This window comes from Plasmodium inui (genome assembly GCF_000524495.1).
Source record: "Plasmodium inui San Antonio 1 unplaced genomic scaffold supercont1.6, whole genome shotgun sequence".
Lineage (NCBI taxonomy): Eukaryota > Apicomplexa > Aconoidasida > Haemosporida > Plasmodiidae > Plasmodium > Plasmodium inui.
The window spans coordinates 1033870-1045900 of record NW_008481840.1 but is presented as its reverse complement, the minus strand read 5'-3'; the positions used below and the strand labels follow the sequence as shown (position 1 = coordinate 1045900).

The following is a 12031-nucleotide window of genomic DNA, read 5'->3' as shown; positions in this document are numbered from 1 at the left end:
ATTTTTGTGAAAAATAATTTTCTACACGCGCGTGTTCCATTTAATTTTGTTTCTATCTCACAAGAGTACCACATGAAGGGTGAAAATAGCGAAATGTTTGATTGTTCCCTCGTTTAAGTCGTCCCCTGTTTGAATGTTCCCTCGTTTAAGTGTTTTCCCTTGTTTGAATGTTCGCTTGTTTAAACGGTTACTGCTTTAAATGGTGGCTTCTTTAAATGTTCCCTTTAAATATTCACATGTTTACCTGTTCGCCTATATATACCTCTGCCTTCACCTGCGCCTTCATCTTTATCTTCCCATTTAACTTTGTTTCTTTTTTTTCCTTTCTTTCCTGCTTGTTCTTTCCCCCGCTCATTCCCCACACATCCTCCTGGGGAGAATGCCAGCGCTGTAAAATTTTTATGCCCCTGAGCAGTTTCACCCCTTTGACTTTCTTTTCTTTTTTTTACCACTTTGCACAATTCACGTGAAGTGGCGAAACGGAAGAGGCTCACAAGAGAGGAACAGCACGGTATGCGCAAATTTCCCTCCCACCCTTCGCAGCGCTGTCTTCTCACCCTCATTCTGTAGACAACAGCGCGTAACTTTGGAGAGTACTTCCATACACATATCTATGTACGTAAATAAGAAAGTCCCTCGCTCTGACAGAGCGGTTACTACTTCACCGAGTGATGCAAACTATCTGACGTAATGCAAATTGTCTGAGGTGGCTCCCCCCAACGTTGCACACCCGGGTATAGACACAATAACGGGGTTGTTTCCCCCCCCCCTGCCAACTCTCTGCGCGTCATCCTCTCTTCTCCTCATCGCAAAGACACAAGAAAAATATGAAACATTTTGACCAAAACCAAGTGCAGTATGTAAGGAAGCAAAAGAAAATCAGAAAATGCCACAGCGTGTGGCAAAAAATAATTAGAAAAAGCCTTGGCTGCACAAAAGAAGAAATAAAAAAAAGCATCGCAAATAGTAAGAGGGAAAAAGAAAGAGTAATCTCCGTTCTGTATGGAAGCGTCTTCAGAGGGAACAAATACCTCCTGTACACAAAAAAATGGAGAGGAAACACATTAAATGAAATAATCAATCAAGACAGAAAAAACTACATGAACTTGAAAAATTTAAAAACTGTAGACAGTAGCTATTTCTGCAAATTAGCCTTTGGTTATGTGGACCAGAATGATAGGAATAATTTTAAGAAAACAACACAAGCGGGGCAACTGAAAGATTCTGACCCTAAGGGGGACACTAGCGCTTACGGAGGTGATTACGGGAATGCAAACCGAAACGGTGACGGGAATGCAAACGGAGACGATAACGGGAATGCTGCCGTAAACACTGACCAAAACACTGAGGTAAACGCCGACGTCGTCCGTGTCCGTGCAATCACCCAGCAGAGTGGCCCCCCCGGAGGATACCACAGCAACCGACCCACCACCCACACCAACGCCAAGAAAACGCAACCCAACCATAGTAATATCATCACTAGAAAAAAAACACACCAATTGGAAAAAAACACACCAATGAACGAAAAAGATGAAGTGTACGAAACATTAAACTATTTAGAAAAAAGAAGTTATCGGAATAGATCAAGGGGAGACAACGAAAACTGTCTCAACGGTGGTACCAATAGCAGCACCTACTATTACTATAGTAACAACTTCGGAAGTGGAAGCGCTAATTTTAACTGCGCCGGTAAATATTACACTGTCAGCAGCAACGACAGCAGCGCCAGAAATGCCAACAACAGAAGTGCAGCCACCCAAAGCAACCCAAACGATGCAGCATACTGCGAACCCCAGTCCGACGAAAATACTATGATTAAATACAAGTATTTACCCACGGGTGTATTCTACAGTAGAGTCTCCCGATCCTTTATTGCCAACTGGATTGATGAGAAAACGAAGAAGCAAATTAAAATGCCATACAAGATAGCCGAATTCGGGATCGAAAAATGTATGATCTTAGCCATCCTTTCTAGGAACCTTCGTATTAGTAATCTCAACAACGCCTTGAAATGCTACGACAAGTTAACCCCCGACCAGAAGGAGAAGATGCTCCAAGTCATTAGAACGACGCAGAAGAGTGAAAAGCTCTTTAACGATCTGCTTAAGCCCAACGGGAGGGATCCGCCAAATGGTAGGGATCAGCCAAATGGAAGAGGCTTGCCAAACGGGAGAGACCTGACAAACGGGAAGGATACGCCAGATGGGAGAGCAAATCCAAGCGCTCTTCACAGTAGGACATCCCCAAACGGCGCAGCGAACGGGCAGACCAACCAGGTCAACGTCCAAAGTGACTTGCTAAGCGGCCGAACTGACCTATTAAGCGGACATCCAAACGAGCCAAACGAGCCAAACGAGCCGAACCAGCCAAACCAGCCAAGGGGCCAGATGGACCATCTAACCGGTCAACCAAAACAGCTCACCTCACTCAGTAGCAACTCCCCGAACAAGAACAACGAACAGGAATCGAAACACACGCCGGTCAAAAAGACAACTATCGAAAAAAAAAAAGTTAAACAGTCCTACAATAACTCGGAGAATCTACCCACCGGCGTGTATTTCTATCAAGGCTCATATGTAGCCAATTGGTGGGAAACACAACAAAAGAAGCAATTCAAAGTTCCTTTTAAAATATCGGAGCATGGAATAGCAAGAGCAAAAAATCTAGCAATCATTTCCAGAATTATCAGATCATCCTCTGTGCAACAAGTCAATTTAATTTTATCTCAAATAGAGCAAACAAAAAACATCACAAAGTTGAACTATGCTGCCATTGCTGCTTTAGCTTTTAAATATATAACCCCCCCTCCGAAAGAGGAGTAATCTGATGGGGACTTCTTTTATACCCGAACGTGTGTGGAGCCTTATACTGGTGTATCCACCCTCACACACAAGCTTCTTTATGTATGGTGCAAAGTTCAGACTGACCCCCAGATTAGACCTGGTGCGGCTGCTCCTAAATTGTACATCCATTTGAGCCACGTGACGTCGTTACACGTTAAGGCGGAAGTTTCTACAAATGGACTAATTAAGCCATGCTGGGATTGTGTAATTTTTTTATTTTTCATTTTATTTTTTTTTTTTCTTCCCTTTGCCCTCGGAAGTAACAAATTCGTGCGTTTTTCAATTAAAGGAAGAGCCAAAATAGCGTTATTCTGCACATTTTGAAAAATCCCCACCCCCTCTTTAATGCATTCCATCTACGCTTTTATCGGCCGTTCCATTCGTCACGCTATTCCATGTTTTTGTGTTTTTTCTGTTTGTTCTTTTTTTTTTCCCCCTTTTTAAGTAAAATTTAAAGACCAAGAATTTTTAAACATATGTACCTGTTACACACACGTCAGGTTTATCTCTCTTGAATGTGCCCGATGTGAACACACACGCACTGTTTCCTACGGCTCCACACCTTCGATGCTCCGCGTTTGCAAGTGGACGGAGCTCAGGATTGCCAACTCGTAAGCTCCACATATCGTAGCTGTGTTTTTACACACTATGTTTCTCATTCCAATCATAGTTGCAAATAAGGTGAAGCGAAGTAGATCTACTTGGTACGATGTTGTGCCTCTTTCCTCTCTCTGTGTAGACACAAAAACTTTTGCGAATGTTTAGATAAACTGCTTTAACTATCCATTAGTAATAATACCACCTTGGAGCCAAAGCCGAAATGGCTACTTTGGCTTCCTTTTTTGATCAAAAAAAAAAAAAAAAAGCTAGTAAAATGCGGAAAATTACCTGAACAGGTCATTCAAAATTTTTTTTTTTTTTTTAAGTAAATGCACATTTGTCCCATTTAATGCTCCGCATAGTTACCAAAGTGGATGATACATAGAACATAGAGGAATAAAATTTCTTGTAAATGTGAGATCACTTCCGCGGTGTCCTTAGCTGCCACAGTTGTATTCCCCCCTTTTAGCCGCTCCCCTTTTCTTCTCCGCTCCTCCCACACATTAACCAACCGCGAGCACTGTGGCGGCGTAACTAGCGTAACTAACCCAAGGGCCGACACAGAAACTTCCAATTTGTACATCTTCCCCCTTATCAGACTTGCTCGCCCTCCTTAAATTGACAGTATTAAGAGTGTCCGCCACACAGGTGTGTAACACAGGCAAAGAGAGTCCTGAGTTACACTTCTCCCACCCGTGGCACTCTAACATGGAGGACTTCCTGACAAAGCTGAAGAAAATATCTGAGCAGTACAACAACCTGCTACTGGAAAAAAAGATAATCGACAAGAGGATCGCGAACATCGGAGAGAACATACGCAAGTATGAAGAGACAAGGGAAAAATCCCTCAAGGATGTGGAGCTGAAGAAAAACCAGCTGTTAAAGAACAGAAATAAACACATAATCATGTGCCAGAAAATGGAACAGCTAAACGGAAAGCTGAACGAAATACTCATAAGAAAGCAAAGCATAGATGATGATGAAGAGAAAAAAGTCATAAAAAAACAAATCGACACAGTTAACAACACATATGTTTTGCTGAAGCATGTCCAAAATTTAAATGACGCAATGCTTAAGGACGAGGGCAATCGCTACTATAAATTAATTACAGAAAATATACACAGCAAAAGCTTCAGTAATAAGAAAACGCTTAATATACTCAACAGCTTCCTGCGCAAAACTCGGGTCAACATCCAGGACAAGGGCAGCAACGGGGGCAAATCCTCCGCAAATCCGTGCGCAAATCCCTCCGCGGACTCCTCCGCTGACCCCTCGGCAAATTACTTTAAAGTCATTCAGACAAACGACATTGTCCAAAAACTACTAATCCTTCTTTCGGGAGATCACACCACCCTAACGATCGATAAGCAGCAATTCCTGTTTGTCCTCCTGATGAACATTCTGCGCAAAATCGCCTGCAGCAGCGAAAGAGTCATTCCTCCTGATCAATGCAACTCGAGGAACCACGTGATTTACAATTTTCTGCACAAAAATTATATACTGCACTTGTGACTCATCCGCGCCGAGTAGCGCTCTTCACCCGAATCCACAATCTGTGTGTTCCCCTTGGAATTGCTTCTTCACCTGTAGTCCACACTTTTCTCTCTACAACTTTTTGCACTTGGCGAAACCATGGTGACGTACCAACTCCAAAAATGAGTAAAGTATCAAAAAGGTGAAAACAAAATGGGAACAAAAAAAAAAAAAAAAAAAAAAATTGCCATTTTGTGGTCATACACACCTGCGGTTTGTTAGACCCCTATCCCCACCCTCCTCATTCGTCTCACCCCTAAGGGTCGTCCCCCCTCTAAGCGTCGTCCCCCCTTTTTTTTTTCTTTCACGGACTAGAGATATTTTTCCTGCCTACGTTGCTTACGGTTATAATGAAGCGGGTAAAATTCATCCTTCCTTTCAGCAAATAGATATTTACCTGAACTGTTCAGAACGTACAACGCAAAGTAGGTTCTTCCAAATTTCCTATTCCTTAAACCTATCATATTGTATACCCTCTGGGGCAGCATCTCAATCTCTTTCGGATATTCAATAAAGACAAGACAGTCACGGTGGAAGAGTTCACTGTTAGAAATATTCTGTATCAATTCACTGTACACAATCTGTTCATACGGTGGAGTGAAAAAAGCTAAGTGAAATTTATCGGCGATGTGAAACTTCAAAGGACACTTTAGCAGCTCCATAGCATCTGCTCTTATTATTTGATTGTAGGAATGATTGATATTACAGAGTTTTAAATTTTCGTAAATAGTTTTGCAGCTATTGAGTGACAAGTCGACGAAGGTTACGTTAGGTATGTCTCTCGAAATGCACTCGATGCCCAGGTTTCCACTCCCACTAAATACATCTAGGACGTTCATGCTGGAGTTACTAAATATACCCAAGTGGGACAAAATGCTAAACAGAGATTCTTTCACCTTGCTCATCATTGGCCTTGTGTATGTGTCAGGTGAGTATATCCTTCTATTCTTAAATTTCCCTTCATGGATGCTTAAAATCTTTTTTTTTTTGTAATTTATATTTATAGTTTCGCTGTATGTCTTTACTCTGCAGAATTTGTACTTGGATTTTATTTTGCTGTTGATTTGTCTTCTTATGTTTAGCTTCTCCTCTGGGATTCCATACTCGTCCTTTTTTATTTCTCTTTTGGTTTTTCTTCTCTTCCTCTTCGGAGTAGCCGTTTCGGCTAGGTTGTTGTTGAGGGGTTTCTCTAGCTTGGGGGGGTCTCCTACTTGAGTACCAATAACCCCTCCCGGCTGCTCATACGCTTGGCCCTCTTCCCCTTCGACCGCCCCCACAGCAATGCCATTTCCCCTTCTCATGCGCCATACATGGCGAATGTTGCTTCCTTGCCGGTGGTTTTTCCCCCCCAAGGAGATGCCTCCTATTGCACTGAGAGACCACCGTCTGTCTTCGCCAAACACATTTCTACCTTTGGCGTTCATCTGCCCCTTCCCTAAGTATGCATTCTTCACACACCACGCGTGACCAAATTTTATACTCTCATTTTGGAGAAAATAAAATGTGCCAATGAAGAGGAACTCCAATGCCACAACTGTGAAGGGGCTCATTTGTCACAGAAATAAAACAAAAAAAAAAAAAAAAAAAAAAGTCCCCCCCCTAGCCTCCGTGCTTTTCTCATTCTGAACAAAACGTTGGAGGATCCCATTTCAAAGTGGTCCAAATAGTTTCATTCCATTACCACTCCCCTTCTCATGTGAACGGTGAGGAAAGATTAAATTTCCGGCTGATTGAATGGAGCGCTTCAGCCGTTGCACCTCTCCTTGTACGTCATCACCTCGTACCTTTGCTAAGGGGCATTTTTCCATGTAGAAATCGATTCGCATAAAATGGGTATAGTAATACGTTTAATTAAGCGAAAGGATTGACAAATGGGAGTTGCTAAATGGGCAGTGCGCAGCGGGTTCAGCGCAGTGCTACCAAAATGAGAGGGAAAGATAAAACGGGTTAAACGACGGAGGAGATTGCGCTATCCGCTGAAAAAAAAAATATAAAAAAAGCCACACACTGCAAGACGCTGCGACAAGGCGCGACACTCCCTCTTGTGCTTATTCACACAGATAAACTCACGCCATTTGAAATAAGCAAAAAAGCCAAAATATTAAATCCAAATTGTACGATTCATGTAAGTTCTGCAGATCATGAAAATTCTGCACACAATGTAAGCATGTAAAAAGTGACAAGTACGCAGTGGAGAAAAAATGCCCAATCGAATTATCCCTGTGTGTGCGTGGAGAGGAGTACATACCACCATCCCCCCCGACCCCATAATGCAATGAAGTAGCTGCATAAAAGGAGAACAGAATCAGTGAGCTAATAAAAACAGTTAACACAAAGTGATGGGAAAAAAAAAAAGGCCAATTGGGGATTGGGCAAATGGAGGAGGCTGGGGGGAGGTGTACTTCTGTGCGCAACTACACTGCACTGGGGCAGCCCCAGAGAAAAGCACGATAAGTTGCTCTGCGAAAAGTTAGGGTCCTGTCTCTTCTCCAATTTGGAAGCACGAATCGAACACGTTCTTGCTCAGTCTTGTCCTATTTTCTTCTCAACGGTTCACTTAACTGTCTGTTCAGAAGAAAAGGATGCCTCCCCAGAAAAGAGGCTTCCCATCGCGTGCACCTCAAGAGGGTTATTTCTAAAGGGACATATATTTTGGCATCCTTCTACAAAATGGGACAATTCCCCTTTACACTGTTCCTACTTTCTGTGTGAAGCCAAAGGCGCAAATGACGCGAAGGAAAGAAGGTGGTAAAAATGGGTATCTGCTCGGGACAACATTGGATGGAGGTCGCTTTCCACAGGAGGGTAGCAAAATGCGGGGGGAGTAGCAAAGTGCGGGGGGAGTAGCTTCTCCCTCCTCCCCCCTCCGCAGATGATCTCCTCCATCAGCGAAGACAACACAGTGCATATCAGATAAAAAAAAATCCTCCTCTCTTACATAGCCTCCATGGTGAAGTAGCCAACATTGTACTTTCGAATTCCCCACTCGTATTTGAAGAAGATGTCTCCGATGTCCGTAAACAAGCGTGAGTAGTCTGCAAAAAGTAGGGGGGGTAAAAACGGATTGGTGAAGTATCACGGGGATATAAACATACAACACAGGAGAGTGCCATGTAGAGGATATAACAAACACAACTGAGCAGCCATTTGTAGAGGCAAAAAAAAAAAAGACATTCCCGTAAACCACCTGGTGACCCCTCAAAACGTACAGTATTTATAAGCTGGGATGACGAAGAAGAAGTAAAAATTCATGCCTGGGACCTGCGCAGGGATCTTCGCAACGAGCTTCTTCATCCCGGTAACGTAGTTAAAGGATAGCCGCCAGGAGGGACTGTCCGATGGAGGTTTCAGCTTCTGTCGAGTAATCATCTCATTCAAGGATTCCATTAATATATCGGACAAGTTAGGTATTTTCGAAATTTTTAAAACGCCCTGGGGATCTAAGGTCAAGTCGAACTGCAGTATAGAGTACTTACTATAGAACTGATTATAAACTAAGGTCACTTGAGACATGTATTTTTTGATCGAAAAGGATTTGTCCCCGTACCATTTTTCGAATCTCCTTCGTAACTTAACATAATCGCAGATGCCACTTCTACTGCTTTTGCAGAATTTGTAATACAAATTCCATTTGAATCTTTTTTCGAAGGATTCATCAAAGAAGAAGTAAGCTTTCAGTTCGTACCTACCCAGCACCTCGTCTTCCTTCAATTTGAATGATTTTTCATATCGGCGTTTAAATCGACAAAGCTTTTTCTGAGCTGTTTTTATTAAACTGCTTTCCTTTTTTCTGTTCGCGCTTTTCCTGATACCTTCCACACAAAGGGAGAGCCATAGCAGCAGCGGCAGCAGTATCAGCAACAGGTGCAGGGTTTTCATTTTGGTGGTTTATCCGTTAGAGCAGCGAAAGATACAGTTTATCGCGCCCCCTTTTTTTCCACTTGACAAATGATGGATACGCGAATTGAGTTGTTCCGCTCTACTGAGGCTGTCGTCATTCACGAAAGTGGGCGTCCTTCGTTTGGCTCAGAAAAAATGGCTCAAGACAGGGGAAACGCAGAGCGAGGGGTTTGGGTTGACGGTGAAATTTCCATACCGATCGTTTGGCGGTTTGTCATTTTGTCTCTTCGTTGCTTCATCACTTCACTGCATCTTTCCTTGTCCTGCTAACCCCCCCTCGCCCTACTTCTCAGCGAGTAGCACGCCGCACACTCAGCAGGGTACCCCCCCCCACAAACTCGCTGAGCACTTCCATGCACATAAAGCGGACAAGGCGGAATGGCAAAAATGGGCTTAAAAAAAAAAAAAAACTGCACTTGGAGGGCTTCCAATTGGGCCTTGCCCCCACACATGCTTTCGCTGTAGAATTAGCGTCTCCTAGCAATGGAAAAAAAAAAAAAAAAAAAAAGAAAAAGCATGTTCACCCCTGGGTACACACGTCTGTATGCATATCCGCACACATGTTCACGTGAACGACGCGAAAACGGAAGACAGCAGACCCAGTCTGTAGGTCACCCTCGAGCACAACGCAATCAAAGAGCATGGAAGCGATAAGGAGCGGGGCTTGCCGCACCCCCAAAATAAACATTCCTACCATTGGGAACAGAAATAGGAGTAAAACTGCCTCCACTGAGTGGCGTAGACAGCACGAGCATCTTTTATTTTTTCATGTGTGAAAAATTCTGTTGCATTTTTGCAAAAAAAAAAAAAAATTCCCTTTGAGATGACACAATTGCGTAAAAAAAAGGGGGAAAATAAAAAAGGGAAATATATTACGAAAAATGCCTAACAGAAAAGAAAATATCCCCTTTCTTCTCCCCTTCGTAGAAAGCCCACCTAGCAGCACGTTCCACCGAACTGGCAGATTGGCAGAATGGTAGATTCGGCGAATGGCACCCCCCGCCAATATTCAAATGACGAACGGGCAGTAATGTCCACACCTGCGTCCCTTTCATCCCTCAGGGGACAGCAACCATATCACCCAATAGTCGAAGCGGCATAACAATACATCAGCCGCTGGACAGGGGGAGGACGAACCTCAACGTGTGTAGTATTCATGCATGTCCGTGTGCAGTCCTGGAGTAATCAAGGGGAGGGATTTCCGACTGAGGCTGCTCCTCCAGGGTGTGTACATAAATGCAAAGCGGGTTGAGAACGAACACCTCAACGCCGCAAAGAGGGATAAAAAAAAAAAAAAAAAAAAAAAAAAAAAAAAAAAAAAAAAGGAAGAACACTCGATTGTTAACGCCTTATGGAGCATAGAGAAGTTCCCTTTCGGGGTAGGAAACACCCTCAAATGGTGGACGCCCAAAAGGGTAAGCTGCAGCTTGCACCTCTTCTGTTGCCAATTTTGCGCCATTCACTAATGGGGAGAATGCAACCGGCATACCTACACAGGTGTGCTTCCTCTCCACAAAAAAAATAAAATTATCTCCTTCACATTTTATTCTTTTTAAAAAAAAATACACCTCGTTCGGAACGCAAGAGAAAAAAAAAGGCTAAGAATGTGCAGCATACCCGTTTAGCTACTCTCGCAACCCCCTCCGCATTTCCGCGTCTCCGCATTAACAGGACAAAATGACTCCTGCGCGTTTTAAGAAGTAGATCGAAGGGATGACCAAACGTGGGTAACACTGCCCAAGTATCTCTTTGCAGCCCTCTCTCTTTCACTTCCCCGCCCAGTGATTACTTCATTCGTGTGTCAAAATGACGTTAATTTTTTCATTCGGCGCAGTCAAATGGGAAAAAAAAAAAAACAATAAAATAATTATGCATCACACCTTTTTTAACCGCATTGCGTATGCAGACATTCCGTTTGTCCAACTTTTTCGTAAATTAGCGAAAGTAGCACAATCTATGCGTCTCTTACGTTGTTAAAATTGGCGCGGATTTCATTCCAAAATGGCTATGCCGTTCCGCAGTGTTCTCTTGTTCTTCTGTTCTTTTGTCCTTTTGTTCTTTTTTTTTGTTTTTTTTTTTTCTTTCCCCAAAGAATGGAGGGGTTTAAAAGCGCATACGTCTTCTGCATGGCTGTCCCGAGGGTACGCGCCCCTCCTCATATGCACATGCACTTTTTCAAAACTGCATCCCATTCTTTGCGTCACCAAATGGGGCGCGGCCATTTGACGCCTGGAATGACCACAACAGCATTGCCGAAGCATTGTCCCAGTTTCGCCATCCACTCAGTGCGCGCCGAAAGCGAATTTTTTCTCCTCAAGGGGGAAGTGCAAAATGGCGGGATGCAAAAAGGGGGAATACCAAATGGGGGAATAGGAAAAAGGCGAAAACGCAAAAGTGCACAGGTGCAAAAATGTCGAAGCAGCAATTGCGAAATCAACCAACACTGCTGACCATATTGTTTGTATCTCCCCCCGCTTGGCCTGTGACCCTCATTAATGGTCCCAGCACAGCAGCATAGACTTGGCCGTACAATCTTCCCTTTTTTGCATCCCCGCCTGCGCGTGCGTTTCAATTTAGCGTTAAAGTTGTATGCGGAGGTTAACGGTTAGGTGGACACATGCCTTTTACCACCCAGCTATTGTCAAGCCATTGTATTTTTTTTTTTTTTTTCTCAAGTGGCATGCGGCAGTACATATTATTGTACACATTATAAAACATTGTTCATATGAATGAACGGACGCCTTTATGCATTTGCACATACATGCACCCGCGCTAAGCTCCACCCCTTTTTTTTTGTTTTTTTCCCGTTCGAGTTATTTTTCTTTCCTTTCGCTTTGAATTAGCCCCCATTCCCTGCAACCGGCGAACGCCCCAGCGCGCGATTAGAAGCCGAAAATGGGACGCTGACCGGGAGGGGCGCGCCTGTATGCATGTGCACAGCTGGATCATACATCTGGAGGTACCCATTTGCATCTGTGCACATGCGCGTGTCTCCCCCCTCGGTGCGCCTCTCCCCGTGTTCGTGCCGCGCGCGCAGGCAGTAGAGGACAGCGAGGGGCGCCGAGAAGGACAAGACGTGAAGTGGAAGCACAAAAAGGCAAACGCGACAGATGGGCACAACGGGAGCAGCGAAAAGAGGTCCACGGAGTAGGAAC

At 43.8% G+C, this 12031-nt stretch overlaps 4 protein-coding genes across 4 annotated transcripts; 2 read left to right on the top strand and 2 right to left on the bottom strand.

Moving 5' to 3' along the window:
• Positions 1–827: 827 nt before the first annotated feature.
• C922_01998 (hypothetical protein) lies at positions 828–2822 on the top strand (the record flags this gene model as incomplete). Its single annotated transcript, XM_008817597.1, has 1 exon — positions 828–2822. One exon carries the CDS (start codon positions 828–830, stop codon positions 2820–2822), a length of 1995 nt encoding a protein of 664 aa, XP_008815819.1.
• Positions 2823–4151: 1329 nt separating this feature from the next.
• Positions 4152–4955, top strand: C922_01997 (hypothetical protein; the record flags this gene model as incomplete). The annotated part of the gene is made up of 1 exon (XM_008817596.1): positions 4152–4955. One exon carries the CDS (start codon positions 4152–4154, stop codon positions 4953–4955), a length of 804 nt encoding a protein of 267 aa, XP_008815818.1.
• A 332-nt stretch (positions 4956–5287) lies between these two features.
• C922_01996 (hypothetical protein) lies at positions 5288–6526 on the bottom strand (the record flags this gene model as incomplete). The annotated part of the gene is made up of 1 exon (XM_008817595.1): positions 5288–6526. The coding sequence occupies one exon, from the start codon at positions 6524–6526 to the stop codon at positions 5288–5290; it is 1239 nt and encodes a 412-aa protein (XP_008815817.1).
• A 1384-nt stretch (positions 6527–7910) lies between these two features.
• On the bottom strand, positions 7911–8855 carry C922_01995 (hypothetical protein; the record flags this gene model as incomplete). The annotated part of the gene is made up of 2 exons (XM_008817594.1): positions 7911–8011; positions 8186–8855. The coding sequence occupies 2 exons, from the start codon at positions 8853–8855 to the stop codon at positions 7911–7913; spliced, it is 771 nt and encodes a 256-aa protein (XP_008815816.1).
• Between the last annotated feature and the right edge of the window lie 3176 nt (positions 8856–12031).